This window comes from Acipenser ruthenus, chromosome 15 (genome assembly GCF_902713425.1).
Source record: "Acipenser ruthenus chromosome 15, fAciRut3.2 maternal haplotype, whole genome shotgun sequence".
Taxonomy (NCBI): Eukaryota; Metazoa; Chordata; class Actinopteri; order Acipenseriformes; family Acipenseridae; genus Acipenser; species Acipenser ruthenus.
The window spans coordinates 21,166,012-21,185,126 of record NC_081203.1 but is presented as its reverse complement, the minus strand read 5'-3'; the positions used below and the strand labels follow the sequence as shown (position 1 = coordinate 21,185,126).

General features: G+C 38.8%; 1 protein-coding gene and 1 long non-coding RNA gene across 2 annotated transcripts; one reads left to right on the top strand and one right to left on the bottom strand.

Annotated features, from left to right (window-relative positions):
* Nucleotides 1–3,175: 3,175 nt before the first annotated feature.
* LOC131697571 (uncharacterized) lies at nucleotides 3,176–18,773 on the bottom strand. Its single transcript, XR_009307385.1, has 3 exons — nucleotides 18,706–18,773; nucleotides 17,506–17,561; nucleotides 3,176–3,394 (listed from the first exon to the last, which is right to left on the bottom strand). It is a non-coding gene; the product is annotated as an uncharacterized LOC131697571 (long non-coding RNA).
* Nucleotides 10,976–15,734, top strand: LOC117422137 (uncharacterized). The gene is made up of 2 exons (XM_034036822.3): nucleotides 10,976–11,370; nucleotides 13,668–15,734. The coding sequence occupies exons 1-2, from the start codon at nucleotides 11,083–11,085 to the stop codon at nucleotides 15,138–15,140; spliced, it is 1,761 nt and encodes a 586-aa protein (XP_033892713.3). The 5' UTR covers nucleotides 10,976–11,082; the 3' UTR covers nucleotides 15,141–15,734.
* Nucleotides 18,774–19,115: the final 342 nt, after the last annotated feature.

Below are 19,115 nucleotides of genomic sequence, written 5' to 3'. Positions count from 1 at the left end.
ACATTCATTTTTGTCTGGTTTAAAAACGTGCCACACAGCTGCATTCAAGTGAAAACAAATGATGGTCTCAGTCTTGAAAAGCAATTTAGTACGCTCTTAGGTGTTTGTAATTACAACAGATTTGTAAATAAAAATGTTTTCATATATATATATATATATATATATATATATATATATATATATATATATATATATATATATATATATATAAAAATTTAAAACAGTGTTGAAACAATTTTTCTGAACACCCACAAAATATTACAAATGTTTTTTGTTGCTCAGGAAATTATATATATATTATTATTATTTTATTTCTTAGCAGACGCCCTTATCCAGGGCGACTTACAATTGTTACAAGATATCACATTATACATTATTTCACATACAATTACCCATTTATAGAGTTGGGTTTTTACTGGAGCAATCTAGGTAAAGTACCTTGCTCAAGGGTACAACAGCAGTGTCCCCCACTGGGGATTGAACCCACAACCCTCCGGTCAAGAGTCCAGAGCACTAACCATTACTCCACACTGGCAATGGAACGTGAAACAAGCAGTGTGATTGGACGAGAAAGGTTCCAGCTGTCCGTATATTGGATGGATACGGACAGTTGGAATCTTGTCACATATCCTAAATCATTGCGCTGCCTAACAGAATTTAAAGTATCGGTAGCCATCTTGCTTTTACAGTTACAGATGTACAACTGTAACTATGAAACTGAGTGACTAATTACCTGCAAAAAAGGTAAGTAGACATGCCGATTTGGATGAAGAACAATTAAATGAACAGGAAGACAGCAACAAAACCTGGATTATAAATGCAATAAGGCCCTTCAGGGCGTCTGTATACGTCGAATATACTGACTTCTCGGGGGTTGGAGGCACTCGACTTTGTCTCGTGTCACACAACGCCCTGGGACGTCCGTTCATTTTAAAACACTTCTAAGTGTAACTATCCAGTGAAATATTGCAAAAATACAACAACAAAAAAAAAACACTTCTCTCTGACTTCTATTTGACTCGTTGACGTGTTTGTTTTGGCCGGTCAGTGTATATCAAAAGGTGTAAATGATTGTCTGAAACCAAAGACCAACACTAGAAGTGTATTAAAGTGAATGTGCTTCCCAGCACAAATGCACTCTTATCACACAGATACAGGACCTGGATTCTAAAGCAACCTCTCTGGAATTATTCTTGATGTGGACATAAAGTTTTAAGCCTTCCCTGAGGAAAAGATCTGTTCCACAACTCCTTGTGCTTCAGCCCAGTGATCCTGTTAATGATCTCACCTGCACTGTTAACTGGCTTTACCAGTGTGCCTGAAAACATATTAGAGAGGTCATCTCTCATTACACGTGTGAAAACAGGTCGAATGACAGGCTATGGGGCTTGTTTTATACTCACACCTGTAAGGGTCAGATAACTCAAAAACTGTCAAGCCAGCTTTAAAAAAAAAGTTCACAGCTCACTGATTGGAGTGTATGGTGTGTGCTTGTTTTTTTTTAGGATTGCAGTACCAGCGCATTTAATGGCAACCACCTGGACCAACTACAGCTAAACACTGGGACTTTTTTTATTGTAAGGTCTTGGCTTGAAATAAGTCAGGTTTGCTGTGTTTGCATTCGTTCCTATTATATGCTGCCATAGCAACCTGGCAAAAGTATTTAAGATTATGACGTTTCATCAGTCAAATAATCACTTCTCTAGGTACATGTAAAATTCAGTGTGTCATACAGGTAACCAGGGTGCCTCCATATATCCCCCGATTGCATGCAATAGTCTCGATAAAGAATGCCCTCAGCAAGTTTCATCAGAATTTGACAAGGGGTTCTTAGAGAGATACAAAAAAATGTAAGTATGACATACAGACAGACAGTGTTCATATAATCTGATACTATGATATAATCTATAATTTGTGCTAAAGAAGGCCCTTTTCAAGTTTCACTTCTATTGGACAAAAGGTTCTCAGATATATGCAAATGGTAAAATGACTTTCAGAAAGACAGTTAAACAGACAGAAGATTGTGGTGCATGTTATAATTTATGGTGAAGAAGGTTCTCAGAAGGATAAGTCGTTCTATAGATGCGGAGGGAGGGTCATTAGTCTTCTGTTCTACCCGGTAAGGGATATTTAATCTTTCCTGACAGCGTAGTTTAAAACAATGCTGCTTCAACTGCTAAAATCTCAAAACAAGCCTTTCATATTGCAACTTCATATTTCCAGTGTTGTGGAAACTCCATGTGAAAATATAACGGTACCCTTACCTATGATATTGGTGTCATGTGAATACTTGGTTTCTGTGTGATAAAGACCTAACGGGTTGAGATATTAATTTCAAACAAATGTTTTCTATTTTTCTCCAGTTAAAGTTCTATCATTTCTATCATGGGAATTGTAAAAGAAAAAACCCTTTCATTTACAGTCATTTACAAAACTGCTACATTTTAAATCTAAAAACAGAACCAATCAATGTTTGTGAAAAATGATTTTATATCAAACTGATGAAAGACAAACAGGACCAATAACGTGTCTGTGTTTCGCAATGAACACTTTTTAAATCAGGTTTCTTTTAGTTTTAATTAATACCTGCCTGATGTGTATGAATAGTTACAACAAAATGCAACGACTATTGAGTCATCTACCATAAAATAGAATTTCATGTTGTTAAGTATTGGAAAATGTGACCAGTCTAAATAACAGGATGGGATTATAAACAAATCATGAGATAAACAATGAGGCAGACAACAATATAACTATGACTGATCACCTACTGGTGTGGACAAGCTGCTGGCATCTTTGATACAAAAAATACATAACATTTATGAATGAGAGGAGGCCATTTGGCCCATCTAAACTTGTCCAGTTCCTTGTATATGATTCATCTAAAAACTTTGTCAGGTTGAGTTTTAAAGAATCCACGTGATTCTATTCCATACTCTCGCCACTCTCTTTGTGAAGGAGTATCTCCTTCCCTCTGTTCTAAGTCTCCTCTTAAAGACATTGAAACTAGTAAAATAAAATCAATAAAACGTACCCTTTGTAAGTTAATACACATTGTTTGATTTCATATTCTGTTTTAGAAGAACGGGAAAACGATATGAGAAGCTTATGATTAGATTCTGAAAGTTACATTTTCAAATGTTGATAAATAAAAAAAAAAAGTTAGACGCAGAGAGGAAGTCAGCTATGATGTACTTCCTGGCGGTCAAAGTACACTGCAAAGGTACATCAGTGTAAAAGGTATATCTGATGCTGAGCCTGTTGACAGAGAGAGATGCCTCCCTTTACACCCAGATGCTGATATTCTTTACAGCTGTGCTAAAGAAGGTACTTTTCAAGTTTCATCATGACTAGATAAGTAGTTCTCCAGATGAATCCATGTGCTGACAGGGATCTGTGAAGACAAGGAAAAGGATATTGACATAAATATGGGCTGTGTTCGTGAAGCCGTAACTTCATCAGCTATCAGTGATACCAGTCTAACGAAGGAAACAGTGCTATAGGGGTACAATGATTTTAAGATGGGCGCTAGATTTCAGAGAAGACGATACAAATCTTCCAGTACAGGGGTAATCAGAAATGAGGGCATTAAGGACACAAGTCTCTTTATATTCCATTTCTATTTATATTCAGCTTAACCTTATTTATCATTCACTGGCATGTTTATCTCCTCTCTGCGTGATCTATGGGACTGGGAAGATAACTTGGGCACAATGACGACTATTTCCCAACCATGGTTTGAAAAAACTTTGACTAAAGAAATCTCTCACAAGAGTGAATATGATTGATGTGGTCATTAAAATGACATAAAACCGCTTGGGCACCATGTTGAAGCAGAGTCGGTAGTGTTACATGTAAGTCACATGCACGTTCACAGCAACTCTACAGTATGCTGATTATTAAATCAGAAATCAGCAATTAGTAGAGGGGTAATTCTGTGGCTTTCGTCGCTGGGGGTCTGAGTTTAAATCTAGTCAAAAGTAAAATGACTTGTCTCCATTTAAAAAAAAATCACCTCATTCTGCATGAGTGTCAGTTTCTGTTTTAAAACAGGAAGAAATGGCTGGAGTGTTCAAGTCAGTATTGAGGTGTGTTTCCCAAGTTATGAGAGAATCTGGATGCCTGTTGCCACTGTCCTTCACCTTCACAAACAGTACATTACACTAGTATCAAAATGTAGATCAAAATGGGAAAGGAGATGTGCTATTTTTTTGCAGACACCTTCTACTAAGTTTCAGTCTCTGCCCAGATCCAGCCACTTAATTTGACTGCATAAGTATAGAGTCATATACATTTTGTCTGAGGTAGAGTTTCAACTGTTTTTAAGGGATAATATTTGCAGCTTGTCAAAGCCTTACCAAGTATTATAAAGGTCTCTGTATAGCGTATTCCATTTTATTTAGTGGGCTCCAGGGGATCCACTGTTTACCAGCATTCTCATAAAGAGAATTTACATTCTGAACCACCCAAACAATGCAGAGCAAGGAAGCGAGAGCTGCTTGTCTAGACGGAGAGTGAGTCTCTTCCCGCTATTGTTTGCTGGCATTGAGCGCCTGCAAAACAGGAAACCCTTTCTGTGAAAACACCAGCTAAAAACTGACAACTACAAAACAGACCTAAATGAAAAACAATTGCCTGCCTTTACTTTTCCTAGAATGGATGGCTATTCAGGTGTACTGTCATCTCATTTCAAGCCAGCCTCCAGTTCACAAGGGGTAGGAGGATTTTATATTTTAAAACATGAGGTATTTTATCAGTGCATAACAATCAATCACTGCCACTACTGGTACACAGATGTCACACTCATTATTTTCATTATTGATAATTGTATGTGATGTAGTGAATATGTTACAGCACATCTAAAGCAAGTGAACATTAGGATTCTTTTTTTCTTACTAGAAAATGTATTTCTTTTGCTGCAATGCCCCCTGCTGGAAGAGTAGGGTTGCTGCAAAGCCATATGTGTATCCCCAGAGAAGGTTGTATTCACATATGTGTTTTGGTGCAAATCAGTACTATTGATCCTCACTGGGTGGCAGTATTACCCCAGAAAAAAAAATCTAAATATTATTACAGACCTGATGCTGATCATAGATATGGGCAGTTACAGTTATTAAAATATATGTTAGATACAGGAGCAAACTGTATATGTCAAAAAATGATGACGTTAACTTCACTGAAGAATTATTAACAGCTGTTCTGGAAAGCTAGTGAAATTGAGGCAAATGTAATGCTATGTATTGTAAAATTACTGAAGAATCTGTCATATGCAACATGTCATTTCTGGCTTTCTAAATAACAATTCTTCTATTTTTCATATTGGTGTAATGAGGAGAAACAGTCCCTGCTGGTTTTGCCTTCCTAACCTGCAGGAGCGCCAGAGCCAATGTGACGTCTCTCTGGAATCCCATGTGAAGACCGTAGACTTCGCACAGCCAGGATGTGAACCTGCACTCCCTGATTGTACGACTCACCCTGCACACCATTGACCAGCTTTACCAGCTGAGCCATTCAGGGACCTGTCCTAGTGACCTAATCGTATAACCTAACCTCCCCTAGTGAAAAGGGACTATTTAACTGACCCCCCAATCACTACATGGTGAACACAATATCTGTATTGATTTTGAACCAATCTTCCCAAAACCTCTATTCTATTCTACAGTCCTAGCTCCTAAAGACGTTTGCCTCTGAATTGCATTTGACTATAATCTTCCACTTACTGTGCGCTTACTACACAATTCTGACTGTTGTAAGAGGTGTATGTTGTTGCACAATTAACAAGTAGAAATGTGGATAACCAGGAACCAGGGGCGTAGCGTACACTGAGACAGCCGAGGTGGCCGCCTCGGTAAAAATCAGCAAGGTACATTTAAAAATATATATATAATAAAATAATAATAATAATAATAATAATAATAATAATAATAATAATAATAATATATCTAAAGATTTATTTTTAATAATGTGCCCACTTTCATTTTTAAGAGTGGCATAATCAACATGTTTTTATATTATAATTTTTTTATTTCCCATTTCTTCGTAACATTACTGTGATCTCAGGTTGTATACACATTTGACAGCCGGGGTATTGAAACTTCGCGCCACACAGACATGTTCGCTTCTCATTGGTCAGTTTCCATAGTTACGCTATGTGTAGCTCCAGAATTGGATCAAGATTACAGATCAGTGGAGCTTGATCCAGCTCCCCTTAGTACAACACCTTCTTATGATCCGACTCCAGTGAATTCGGATCCGATCCCATTTTATGTTCTCGATAGTACAGCCCCTGGAGCAGCAATCCAGTATATTATTTAGTGAGCGGTTCGGTACTGTACATACTCAAAGATGAAACAAAGAAACCAATCTTAACACATTTCTTTCAGAAGACGCTAACTCTAGGTAAGAATGTTTAATGATTTTATTTCTTCATATATTAATTTAGTTTTTCTGCTGACAGTCCTGTGTGATGTTAAGCTGCGATGTGTTTTGATAAATCAATGTTTTTCTTGCACAATGGCAAAATCTGTAGTATAGTGACGTCTAGAGACACCTAGTGGTGGGTGGAGTTAATGATAGAGAAGAGAACAAGTAAGATGGCGACTACCATGTAAATCCGAATCTGCCACCACCAGTGCCTCTTAACATGAACTCCATGGAGCTATACACAGAATATAAAGTGTGGATGGAATCTTTCTTTTTACGAGACTGCAAGTGGCTTGAATGAAGGAGAAGGTGTGGTGAAATGAGCAACATTACTGCACTGCCTGGGGATTCCTGAGCAGCAGATTTTTTCTAACTTACCAGGAGAAAAAGGTACTTTTGAACAAGTGAAAACAGCCTTGAATGCTTACTTTACACCATGAAGAAACATTGTGTTAGAAAGACAGAAGTTTAGACAAAGAACACAGTCGTCAGATGAATCAATAGATTTGTTTGTGACTGCATTAAGAGAACTAGCCAAATCATGTGAATTCGGGACACTTGAATCAGATATGATTAGAGATCAGGTAGTGGAAAAGTGTGCTTTCAAAGGATTGCGTGAAATTACTGCAACAAGAAGGCTTAACATTACAACGCACTATCACAGTAGCTCGAATTTTTGAATCTGCACAAGCAGAATTGAAAGTACTTTCAGCCAGGCCAGATGGATCAAATCACGTTAATTATATTAGACAGTCTGCTGGCAGAAACAACCGCAGTAACAAACATAACACATGGAATCAGTCAAAAAATACAGCGGGAATGGAAACGAGCAGCAAAATGCCATTACCACTGTGGATTATCAACGCACACACAAGATAAATGCGGAGCAAGAAATGCAAAATGCCTGTACTGTAAAAAGATCAGACACTTGGCTCGAGTTTGCAGAAAGAAAAATAAAACGGAGCAGCAAGCAGACAGAAACCAGTGATAAACACAAAACCAAAGCACAGGTAAGCCTGTGCGAGCTGTTTATGAGTCAAATTCAGACACTGCTTCAGATTCTGATGCAGCCACAAAAGTTCCAGTTGATGAGATGGTCCAACCTGTAGCCCAGGGATTGCAACACATTCCATATGCTATGGTGGAAGCTGCCAATCAAGAACTTGATAAAATGCTAGATGAAGGAATAAATGAAGACGTGCATGAAGGGACAGAGTGAGTATTAAATATTCTGCTAGTGCCTAAGAAAGACAGTAAAGAGGTGAGACTTTGTGTTGACATCGGAGAAGTCAATAAAGCCATGGTTAGAGAACGCCACCCAATACCTACTATTGACAGCATTCTGCACGCAAAGCAAGGCTCAAAAGTTTTTGCAAAGCTAGATGCTAGAAAAGGATTTTGGCAGGTAGACCCGTCTCCAGAATCAAGAAATCTGACAGCCTTCATCGCACATCATGGTTCTTACAGGTTCTGTAAGGTTCCCTTTGGACTTTCCAGTGCTCTTAAAGCTTACCAGAGAGCCATGGACTCCATGCTATGTGGCAGCAGTGTGGTACATGGACAATGTTGTTGTCTAGGCTGAGAATGAAGTAGAACTAGAGCAAAGACTTTGGAAAGTTTTCGATCGGTTTCAAGACAAGGGACTAACGCTGAATAATGATAAATGCAGTTTTGGATTGAAGGAAATTGAAATTCTAGGACATCTTGTAACAGCAAAAGGGATCAAGCCTGACCCCAAAAAGGTAGATGCTGTTATCAAGGCACCGAGACCAGAGAATACTGCGCTCATTTCTAGGAACTTGTGGTTTCCTCATGAAATTCATTCCAAATTATGCTAATATCTCAGAACCACTCCGTATGCTCCGTATGGAATTCCAAAGCAGACTCTGCTTTCAAACAATTGAAACTAGCCCTAACTAATGAATGCCTTGCTTGCTACAAACTAGGTGCACCAACAGTAGTAATAACCGATGCAAGTCCTGTGGGGTTAGGAGCTATACTGTTACAAACAAAGCAGGATGGTTCTAGACAGCTTACGGCAGTCGTTCTCTTACAGCCACAGAAAGACGTTATTCATAGATAGAGCGAGACGCACTTGGATGTGTTTGGTCTGTAGAGCATTTCCGAATGCATCTCTGGGGAGCAAATTTACATTACAAACAGATCACAAGCCCTTGATTCATAAGTTAACCCAGAAAAGTTGACAATCTTACCTCCAAGAATTCAACGTCTAGGCTGGAGACTACAACCTTACGACTACAAAATAGAACACATCATCGGGAAAACAAATGCAGCTGACTCCTTGTCACGCTTACCATTGCCAGAGACTAAATCATGTGACATAGTTGAGGACTATGTGCATAAAGTACTTTCCATATATACAAGTGACTTGGAAGCAATATCTCTAGATGAGCTGAAAGTTGCTTCACAACAGGACCCTGTTCTTAAACAACTTTACTTGATTGTGGAAACAGGACTATGGCCAAACCCCTTACCTGAGCAATTAAAACATTATCACATGTGTTCAACTGAGCTTTCAACACATGAAGGCTTGCTTCTCTGAGGGAATCACATTGTCCTACCAACTACTAAAGTCAATCAAGTGTTACAGTTAGCACATGAAACACATCAGGGCATTGTCCGTAAAAAACAAAATCTGCACAGTAAATTTTATTGGCCAAACATGGACTTAAACATGGAATGTTTGGTTAGAAATTGTTGTGCTTGTGTGCTGAATCAGCCTTTGCAAAACGACCAACCCCTGCAACCATACCACCACGTCCTTGGACAAAGCTAGAAATCGATCCTGTTGGTCCTATAAAACACGATTATGTGCTCACAGTAATCGATTACTACTCTTCATATCCTGAGGCAGTTGTAGTTAAAGAAATTTCTTCACCTACAGTTGCAGCAAAGCTACAAGAAATCTTTGCACGCTTCGGATATCCATTTGAGATTGTGACTGATAATGGCAAACAGTTATGTCAGTCATGTCTTTGAACATTTCCCGAAGCCTTGTGGAACAAAGTACATCCGTGCCTCCCTGCACTACCCCAAGAGTAATGGCAAGATGGAACCTTTTCACCTTGAAAATCGAGGAAATCGGGGCTTGCTCTTGCTGTCTGCCGACATGTTCAGCCAATCACAGCTAACTTTAGTTGGAACCCAAAACTGACACTCAACAGACGAGTTCTGGATGGGGGCTCCGAGCGTTACAGAAGGAACGGGCTGAAGTTAGTTACTTATTCCCGATTCAAGGGCTGAAGTTAGTTACATATTAGTACTGTACATGCCACTATGCACCATACTCTATTCACAAGACAATTACTTAACCTTCAACATCACACCCAGCTTCAGGTGGTAAAGCCCTCACAATGTGCTCTAATATGCAGGAAAAGAAGGGGGAGGGGTGTATTTCACAGCATAGCCGGTGAATGCCTACTTGTGCCACTCTGCAATCTACTTTATTATGTTAAAGAGAAATGCTCAAGCTTTAAAATTATACCCTACTTGAGGTGGCACATCTAGACTATCAATGTGATTTCCCTCTTAGAATGTGAGGTCATTTTCACTACATAACTGAGAATAAGTAACTAACTTCAGCCTTGAATTGGGAATAAGTAACTAACTTCAGCCCGTTCCTTCTGTAACGCTCGGAGCCCCCACCCAGAACACGTCTGTTGAGTGTCGGTTTTGGGTTCCAACTAAAGTTAGCTGTGATTGGCTGAACGTGTCGGCAGACAGCAAGAGCAAGCCCCGATTTCCTCGATGGAAGTGGGCGAGGCTGAGGGGAATGATTGACACTTTGTGCTTGCACAGTTCAAATAAAACGTATTTAAATAAACTGTGGAGCAAAAGTACACAGCTCAAATAAAGACCTTGCGTACCCTAGTGTAAACAGAATTTCAACTTAAGGGAAACTGTTTTTTTGTACACAGCTGAAATAAAGAACTTCCGCACCTAGGGTAAATTGAATTTCAATTTAAGGTATGCTGTTTTGTTGTTAATAGATGAGTTTTTTGTTAATAGAGGAGTTTTGCATTCTTACCAGTTCCAGCTGTAGCATCAGTGTCACCAGTTTCAGCATTAACTTCAGTAGCAGTGAACCAAACGCATGTCTCTCAATGAACGTATAAATCCATCTACTTATTCATATTTATAAGTTATATTCTTCTCATCCTTTTAATATCACATATTTCTAACAGTGTGAATAGGGTAATTTTAGGTTGGTGTGGTCCTGCTGGGAGCCAATTTGTTTTAAAGAATATGGGTCATGAAATTTCAAACATCATCCAAGGTGGGTCACTGGCTAAAGAGTTAGCGACACATATTGCTATGGAGTTTGCATTAATAGTCTCCAGGCTTTATAAGATGATAACTTTCATCTTCGTAACCTATACAGGATATGCAGGGGGGGGGGGGGTTGTTGTTTGTTTTTTAAAACAAAAATTAGATTTTTGCCTCTGTAAAAATCTATTCCTGTCTACGCCCCTGGGAACATGTTGACTTTGGACCAGAACCAAAAAGGTGGCTCTGCTAATGGGACAAAGTCCTGAATACCACAGTGCAAAGACAAAACACCCACGGCCATTGTCTCAGGCAGAAGTTCTCCTGGACCAAACTTTTATCTGCATATCTCTGTTAAATCATTTTTTTGAAATGGCTCATTTGCTGTTCTTCGTGTCGTTTGTTTTTTCTTGGCCTCTCTGGTTGGATGCTGAAGTGGTTGAAGACTTTGAAACTTGTAATCAGTTCTTCTACAATAATATCGAACCAACAGGATTAGATCCAAATTATGTCAGAATATGTCAGAAATACAATGATAAATATGACTTTGCTACACTTTATAGCACTGATAAAAGGATACCAATTTACAGTGCTTACCAATTCAATTTTGATCCATGTGAGAGTACAGCCAGACCCCAAACATGGTTTATTGAACCTCAGGTGAGACTTTTTTTATTAAAAAAAAAACAAAAATGATGCATTGATTTATTGCATGTATAAATCTGTTGATGTATTGAAAGGCTAAATTCAATGAAAGCTCGAAGCATTTTGACCCCTCTTGAATAATTCGTAACTCTTTATTCTGGGTGCACACAGCCAGGCACTGGCAGATGTCCTGTACTTATTTTAACAAGCAGAATGCAACAGATGTGTTAATTGGCACAATTGTGTATTTTTGTAAGCATACCTTTAAATCTATTTTTCAAATGTAATTTTGTTATAATTTAACACCTTTTGTCTTTCTTTACTTTTGAAGATAAAAATGCGTAAAATGTGTTCCCAATAGATGGGACCACAGAGAAAGCAATCGATACGAAACTTTTATTGGAGACTTGTATGAATTGCAATCCGCAAGGGTACTGAAATACATGAGTGCTTGGGATGTGCTCGTCTGTGAATCAAAAATACATTGCAATAAATCAGAGCAGCAAACGCATCAGTGTTTTAACTTCGTAACCGAGAAAAAAAGAATGAAACAGTACAATAAAAGGTTCTCTGCTGCAGATCATTTTATGATTTCATGGTGGTCTTGGAAGACTGTATTCAAGTGGTAGTTTTGGTTAGAAATAGGTTCTTTTGAAGCCGATTTCTGCTGTGATGCATGGTGGGGACTTCATCAAAATCATATACAATAACATTAAACATAATACTGTGTGGTCTGTCTTGAAATCATTAATCTAAGAGGCTAGCCTACCACATATTATAAACCTAATGCAACGTTGGCCACTGCGTCAGCCAATCAAGATGCAGCATTTCAGGTCATTATCTACCAATGAATGTCTGCATGTCTAAACAAAATGCCTCCTCGCTGTATTTTGAACAAGCAAAATCAATCTGCTTTAATTAAAGTTTTTAATTCTTTTTATTCAAATTAAGCACAGATATCAACTTGTAATAAATAATTTCACATTTTCAAAGTTAAGCTAGATACATAAGTGTATGGGCCCATGTACATTAATGTTACTATGCAAAACTTGATATAGGGCAAAGAGATATATATTCATGAATCAGTTGTTCATGCAAAGATATATTCATATCCGCTTTAATTTCGTAAACGTAAACATAATGATAAACTGTAGTGTTTGGATTACTGAAATGTAACATTTAGGGGATCGCCAGCCCTTTTTGGAGTCTTTTATACAATATAATTAGGGCTTCTGTTTTTCAGGTTTTATTAATTGTATTATTCGGTGCTTATTCATAGTTATTTTCAAGTTTTATGTAAATCGTTTTTTTCTGGGTTTTCGTTTTTGATATACTGTATGAAATTAGTGTTTTCGGTTACTTTCCAAAATGCTTGAGCGTTTTTTTTGTGTCGAAATATGTATAGTAACTCCACAGTACTTGCACACTTAAGTTGTACCTTCTTTCCTTTGCTGTCTTCCACAACAAAATCCCTATGGTCACAGGCACATTCTTCTGGGGTTTTTGTGTGTAGGCATTTTTGTACATTTCGCCACAATTCTTTTAATGTTTTAAGTCCTCCGTATCTTAACTGTAATACAGCTTTAAATCCTGCTAAGTCCTGATTGTAATCTCGTTTTAAATCTCGCAAGTGGAGTCTCCAATAGAAATGTAGGAATGTGCTGTCACTGAGTTGTTGGGGCGGGTTTAAAGTATTCAGAACAAATCAATGACAGATACAAGTCAGGAAGGCGGGACATTGCCCAGCAGCACTGGGAAATGTATTTATTATTTTTGTAGTAGTTTTTTTTTTTTTTATGGGAAAAGGGTAAAGTCAACGTAAACAGATTAACCATTTCCACTGTTTTTCCAGTGTTTTCCGGTGTATATTGGCTAGCCAGCGATTACATTTTTTTTGTATCGGGGTCTTTTATTGGTTAAAACCGAAAATCATAAGCCCTAAATATAGTGTATCCTAAGCCCTAAAATTACAGACCCCGGCATCTCCCCCAAATTCTTTCAGCCCCAGTTCACTTAACAAAAGCAAAACCAATCGACAATTGTCTGACAATGTAACAGTGTCGACAGTTAATTTTAAAATGGGCTGAGCAGGAGTTTGCAGAGATGAAAACCAAAGAAAAAAAATGTAAATATCTCTTAAAGAAGCTAAGAAAAGAAAACAACTCAGAAAACACAAGAGCGAGTCCAAAACCTGAATCCTCTCTTTTAATGAAAAGACACGCTAGCATCGCTAAACAGAAGCTTTTGTACCATTTAATGCATCTAGTATCCTTGTACTGTTAACTGAAATACATATTTTTTGGTCATTTTAGCTTTCTGGTGAAGAGGAGGAAAACATGATTCATCCAGGACAAAACAAAAACGCCTACAAAGAGAGACAAGCCATCAGTGATTTTTATGTTCACACAGACTTTAACTGTAGCCAGCTGAACCCAAGCGAATACCAGTGTAATAAAGAGCGAATGACCACTTTCACGCTCACTAACGCAGTGCCCCTGGATCAATGTTTCAATCGAGTTCAGTGGCAGAAGTATAAGGATTGGGTTAAAAGCCTATTAATGCCTTTTGCTGGCAAAGGAACAGCATACTTTGTTACTGGTGTGGTTCCTTCCGGTAAACTGATACCAGAAAAAGAAGTGCACACTGAAAACATGGTGTGGGACTTCAACATGGTCGCGGTGCCCAGCCACGTGTGGACAGCTCTGTGTTTTGATGCTGTGGATCCAGAGGACTCATTTTCCATAGCCTACATGGGTGAGAACTTGCCCCATGGTACAATAGAGTCCTTTACAGTCGAGCAGCTAGTTAAAAGGTTAAACAAACACTACAATACAACTGACTTGAGCATCTTTGACAATAACTGCTCTAATCCGAAAGACAGGGAAATGTTGGTACAGTTCAGCTTCAATGTTTTTATCCCTGACTCTCTGAAGAAAGCTGTTACAGACAGTTTCAGCTCAAAGGCAAAAAGTAAATGGGAGAGTATCCTATTTAAAAAGTTAACGCAAGAAGGTACCTTGTATTTTTCTGACAGCGTTTTTATAGAGGACATAAACATTGAAATGAAATACAGAAATAGGCAGGATTGGTTTCAGGGCAATGAACAATTAAAGTCAGCTGAAAATGAGGCCTGTGTACTTAAAGCCAAAACTAACAAGGAACATAGCTCAGACACGGCTCAGTATGTCTGTACTCTCGTCCCAGAAAAATCTGCCACAAAATCTATTATTACCGCAGATGGTACTCGGTGCTTGGAAGGTGAAACGTGTGAAATAATAGATGGTAACAGACAATGCAACACAGAAAATGGGAAAAAACTATGCTGTGCAACTCCATGTATGTATAGTCATGAGAGAAAGAGTTTTACCTGTAGCTCTTTCAGTGAGATGATTGTATGTTCCCCCCAATATTCAACTGTGACTATAAAGGGCAAGTCCTGCCTCCCTGATCAGGAGTGCGCTACCTATGAGAAATCGTATTATTGGTGTCACACACCGGATGGGTCGTGGGATTACTGTACTCCCCCTTTAGCCTCAGGTACAACTCTCAAAGGGAAACCATGTCATCACGACCATGTATGTGGTACCTATGGAAAGTCGTATAATTGGTGTTACATTGACGACAAACAATGGGATTATTGTTGTACTACAGAAGATCCGCATGAGGCAACAAATGGTAAATTGTGTCGATCTGACCACAAATGTGGTGCATATGGTAAAGATTACAACTGGTGTTACACTGATGTTAATGATAATTGGGAGTACTGCTGTACACCATATGTGTAATACAAAGGTGACATTATCCCTCCAAACATTGTTATTGTCAAACTAGATGTAAATTTCATACCTTCACACTATACTGAGGGCTATGAAGTTTCCAAAAGCATGTCAACCAATGCTTTAAAATAACAGTTTCTACATTGTATTGGTTTTATTAACATTACTCCTCGTCCCTATTAAGGGGGGGGGGGGGTTAAATTAATCTGTTTCAGTCTGGTTGTAACCAGGAATAGTTTTATAAATCATATCTTTTTCCTGCATTCAAGTAACCTAGCTGCACTGAGTAAAGGTGTATTTTTTTCCCTGGCTAAACCAGGTTTATCTGTTCTTGTAGACTACCTTTCAGTTTACAGTCAATAAGCAAAGACCTACCATTCTCTGTATTTATCTGTGTGTAACCAGATAAGTGGATTATTATGTGCAGTCTGTGCTGTTGCTTCGAAGACGGCAAGCTCCCATCACGCTTTTTCTCTCACTTGAGTTACTAGTTCTGCACTACTCTGGAAATGTTTTTTCTGTGAGTAATATTTGTGGACTGGGACTGTGACCAACTACGCTAACTTTCTTGGATACTGATTAAATAAACAGATAATTATTTTACATCTTCGTCTTGGCCTTTGTTTACACGCACTGCATAGCAGCACACTACACACAGACCATATTCACTAGCTTGGCGGGAGCGCAAATTTACATATGTTTAGAGAAAAGAATACAGAAGTTTGTCATTGAAGAGCAACTTGGTACTGGTGTCACGGGTGACAAAGACTGATTTGTATTTTGTTTATTATGTGTGGGTATTGTGTTGTGTTTTCCTTTTGTATTATTATTATTATTATTTATTATTATTATTATTATTGCACTGTGTGGATTGATTAAGAACACTATTTTGATTTGTGTGAACACGTTATGATTTTTGCGATATTTTGTTTCCACCCGGCACACACACATATGGGAGTGTTGTTAGTGATGGGGACGCTAATGAGATGATTCAGATTGCCTACAGGTGCAGCCAATTGAATTACCGCATATATAACCTGCCTGGAGAGCGGAGAAGAGAGGAGCAGACAAGAGCAGGGAGCAGAGGCAGAGGCAGAGGCAGAGGCAGAGGCAGAGGCAGAGGCAGAGGCAGAGGCAGAGGCAGAGGCACAAAGAGAGGAAAACAAACAGGAGAACGACAACTGGGAGGAGAAAGAGCAAACCGCATAAAAGTGGAGTGAGGGTAAAGCAGCTGAGAGGCAGGCGGATAGAGACGAGAGGTGGAGAAGCTGCACCTGGGTAGCAGCTAGAACCAGCAAGCCGAAGCAAGCAGCGGGGTGTGTCAGAGAGACGAGACCGGGAGAGTAATAATTACAACTGAAAAGTGGAAGCGAAGCAGTTAACTTGCAGCGACTAAGACCAATTGCTAAAGAAACGTTAAGTACATTGTAACTTAATTACAGTTGTGGGTCACCACGCAAGTATATTTGTTTTCTAGTCGGTCTTGTGCACCCAGCTGAAGCACCAAGGGGAAATTAAGCAAACTGTATTGTAATTACGCTTTTTTTGACAAGTATACTGTTTGTCTTATGCATTCTGCTGATTGAATCACTAATTATACCAACAAGAGTGACTTTGTGTTGGTTGAAGCACTTCTCTAATGAAGGAGTTAAGCAGCCTGCACTTTAGTTATACTGTGCTCATTGCACAAGTATATTTAATCCTTGGTTTGTTGTCTGTACCCGGCTTATAAAACCCTCTAATTGTATTAGTATTGGTTTTAAATACTGTATAATTTTAGCTGTTTTTTTTTTTACTATTTGAGTGTAATTTATTCAGTTAACTGATGATTTTAGTGTTTAGTACAATTAGGAGTATTTCTTTACGCATTCAATGTGTTTATAGTTGCAGATACATAATTAGTCTAGTATCTATTAAAATACACAGTCCTCCTGAACTGGAACAAGGATTGAGAGTGATAGGAAGTGGTTAATAGGATTTGAAATCTGTACTTTTCTGTCCCGAGTAGGAGTGCCCAAGAGGGACAACTATCGCCCCTGTATTGGAGGCGGCATCGGACCATTGATGGTGTGCAACGCAAAACGCTACCTTGGTGGAGACTGACCAGCGGGGGTACCAGTTAACGCCAACGGAAAACTGTCCGGCTAGACACCTTAGTTGTAGGTTGGGCTCGGTGGTGGAGTGACGCCCCCTGTTGTGGTTGAGGTGAATTGGATCAAATTAATTGTTAAATTGGGGAGCAGGAGATTGGAACCACATCCGGGAACCGATGACCTGGCTAGGGGGCGGTTACTGAAATCGTGGCTTGACTGCTTATTAATTCATATTCCTTTTAACATTTGCCTGTACCTAGAATAAACAATTAATTACTTACCTGCTTGTCTCGTCTGGTGTGTTCTGCTGCTGTTTTCCTCTGTGGATGCCTCGAACCTGTGTGACCAAAGAAAGTGGGTTAAACAAAAATATATTAGCCTGTTGCTATTACAGGACTGCTGTAGTTGGACTACATTTTATAGTGCCCAAGGGTACTGGACCGGACCACCTGATCGGTGGCGATGCCGTGTTACACTGGTACCTGTTTTTGTGTTAATTCTTTGAGGGGGGGGGTTGGGTGTCAGTCTCTAACAGGCATATAATGACAGCTGTGTGTCCTCAGGTCATTATCGCTTAAATATTGAAATGGTGCAAAACAGGCTCAGTTACAATTTCGATACCAAACCGTTCACAAAACCCACTGACCATTAGTAGATCCATGATTAAAACCTTAAAATGCGAGGACATTACGTTCTCCAGTTCTATTTGGAATACTGAGTCATTCAGCATTTAGAATTGTAGCTGAAAACATCTTTTTTTTATCATTTGACTTTTTACTAGCAAGCAGTTAGAGCTTTTTTCAGTTGGTTATATTTTTGTTAAGTTTGTGTTTGTGAATATGCTTTCTACATGAAACTGGTATGTTGTGACTTACCCTTATATTGTATTGTATTCTTCCATATACAGTGCAATATACATACATATACACGGTGTGACGTTCTGCTGTGAAACAACAGATTTCTAAGGGAATGTATCATGTTTATCTTACCTGAACTCTGTCTCAGAGCCCTTGTAACGGGTAGACTTGAAAACAGTGTTTTACTCTATTGCATATGATGGCAAGCACTGGATCGGAGTTTCTGATTTATTCGTGGCTGAATTCATTAAAATTAGTCAAAGTTGATTTGGTTTAAACGTCTATGCAGGTTTTAGTCTTGATTCCGTCTCTCTAATGCACTGCAGTATCATGCAAAGTGAGAATGTGCCCGATACCACCTGTAGCACAGTATTTGATTATACAGGTAATGTGATAAAGTAGGGGGCCCCCAGATCAAGCAAAAAACACATGTGAAAAGGGGCTCAAACTAGTCATTAAATTATACATTTCATTTAACTGACCCACAATCACTACATGGTGAACACAATATCTGTACTGATTTTGAACCAATCTTCCCCAAACCTCTATTCTGTTCTATTGTACAGTCCTAGCTCCTAAAGACGTTTGCCTCTGAATTGCGTTTGACTATAATCTTCTACTTACTGTGTGCTTACTACACGATTATGACTGTTCTAAGAGCTGCATGTTGCTGCTCAAGTAGAAATGTGGATAACCAGGAACATGTTGACTTTGGACCGGAACCAAAAAAAAAAATTGGCTCTGCTAATGGGACAAAGTCCTGAATAACACAGTGCAAAGACAAAACACCCACGGCCATTTTTTTTATTTTTTTTTATTAAATGGCTCATTTGCGGTTCTTCATGACGTTTGGCTTTTCTTGGCCTCTCTGGTTGGATGCTGACGTGGTTGAAGACTTTGAAACTTGTAATCAGTTCTTCTGCAACAATATTGAACCAACGAGATTATATACAAATGATGTCAGATGGGGAGGATGGGGAGGAGATTTTTGCAGATGGGTAATAATTTATAAAAACGTTTCTGTAAGTAAAAGT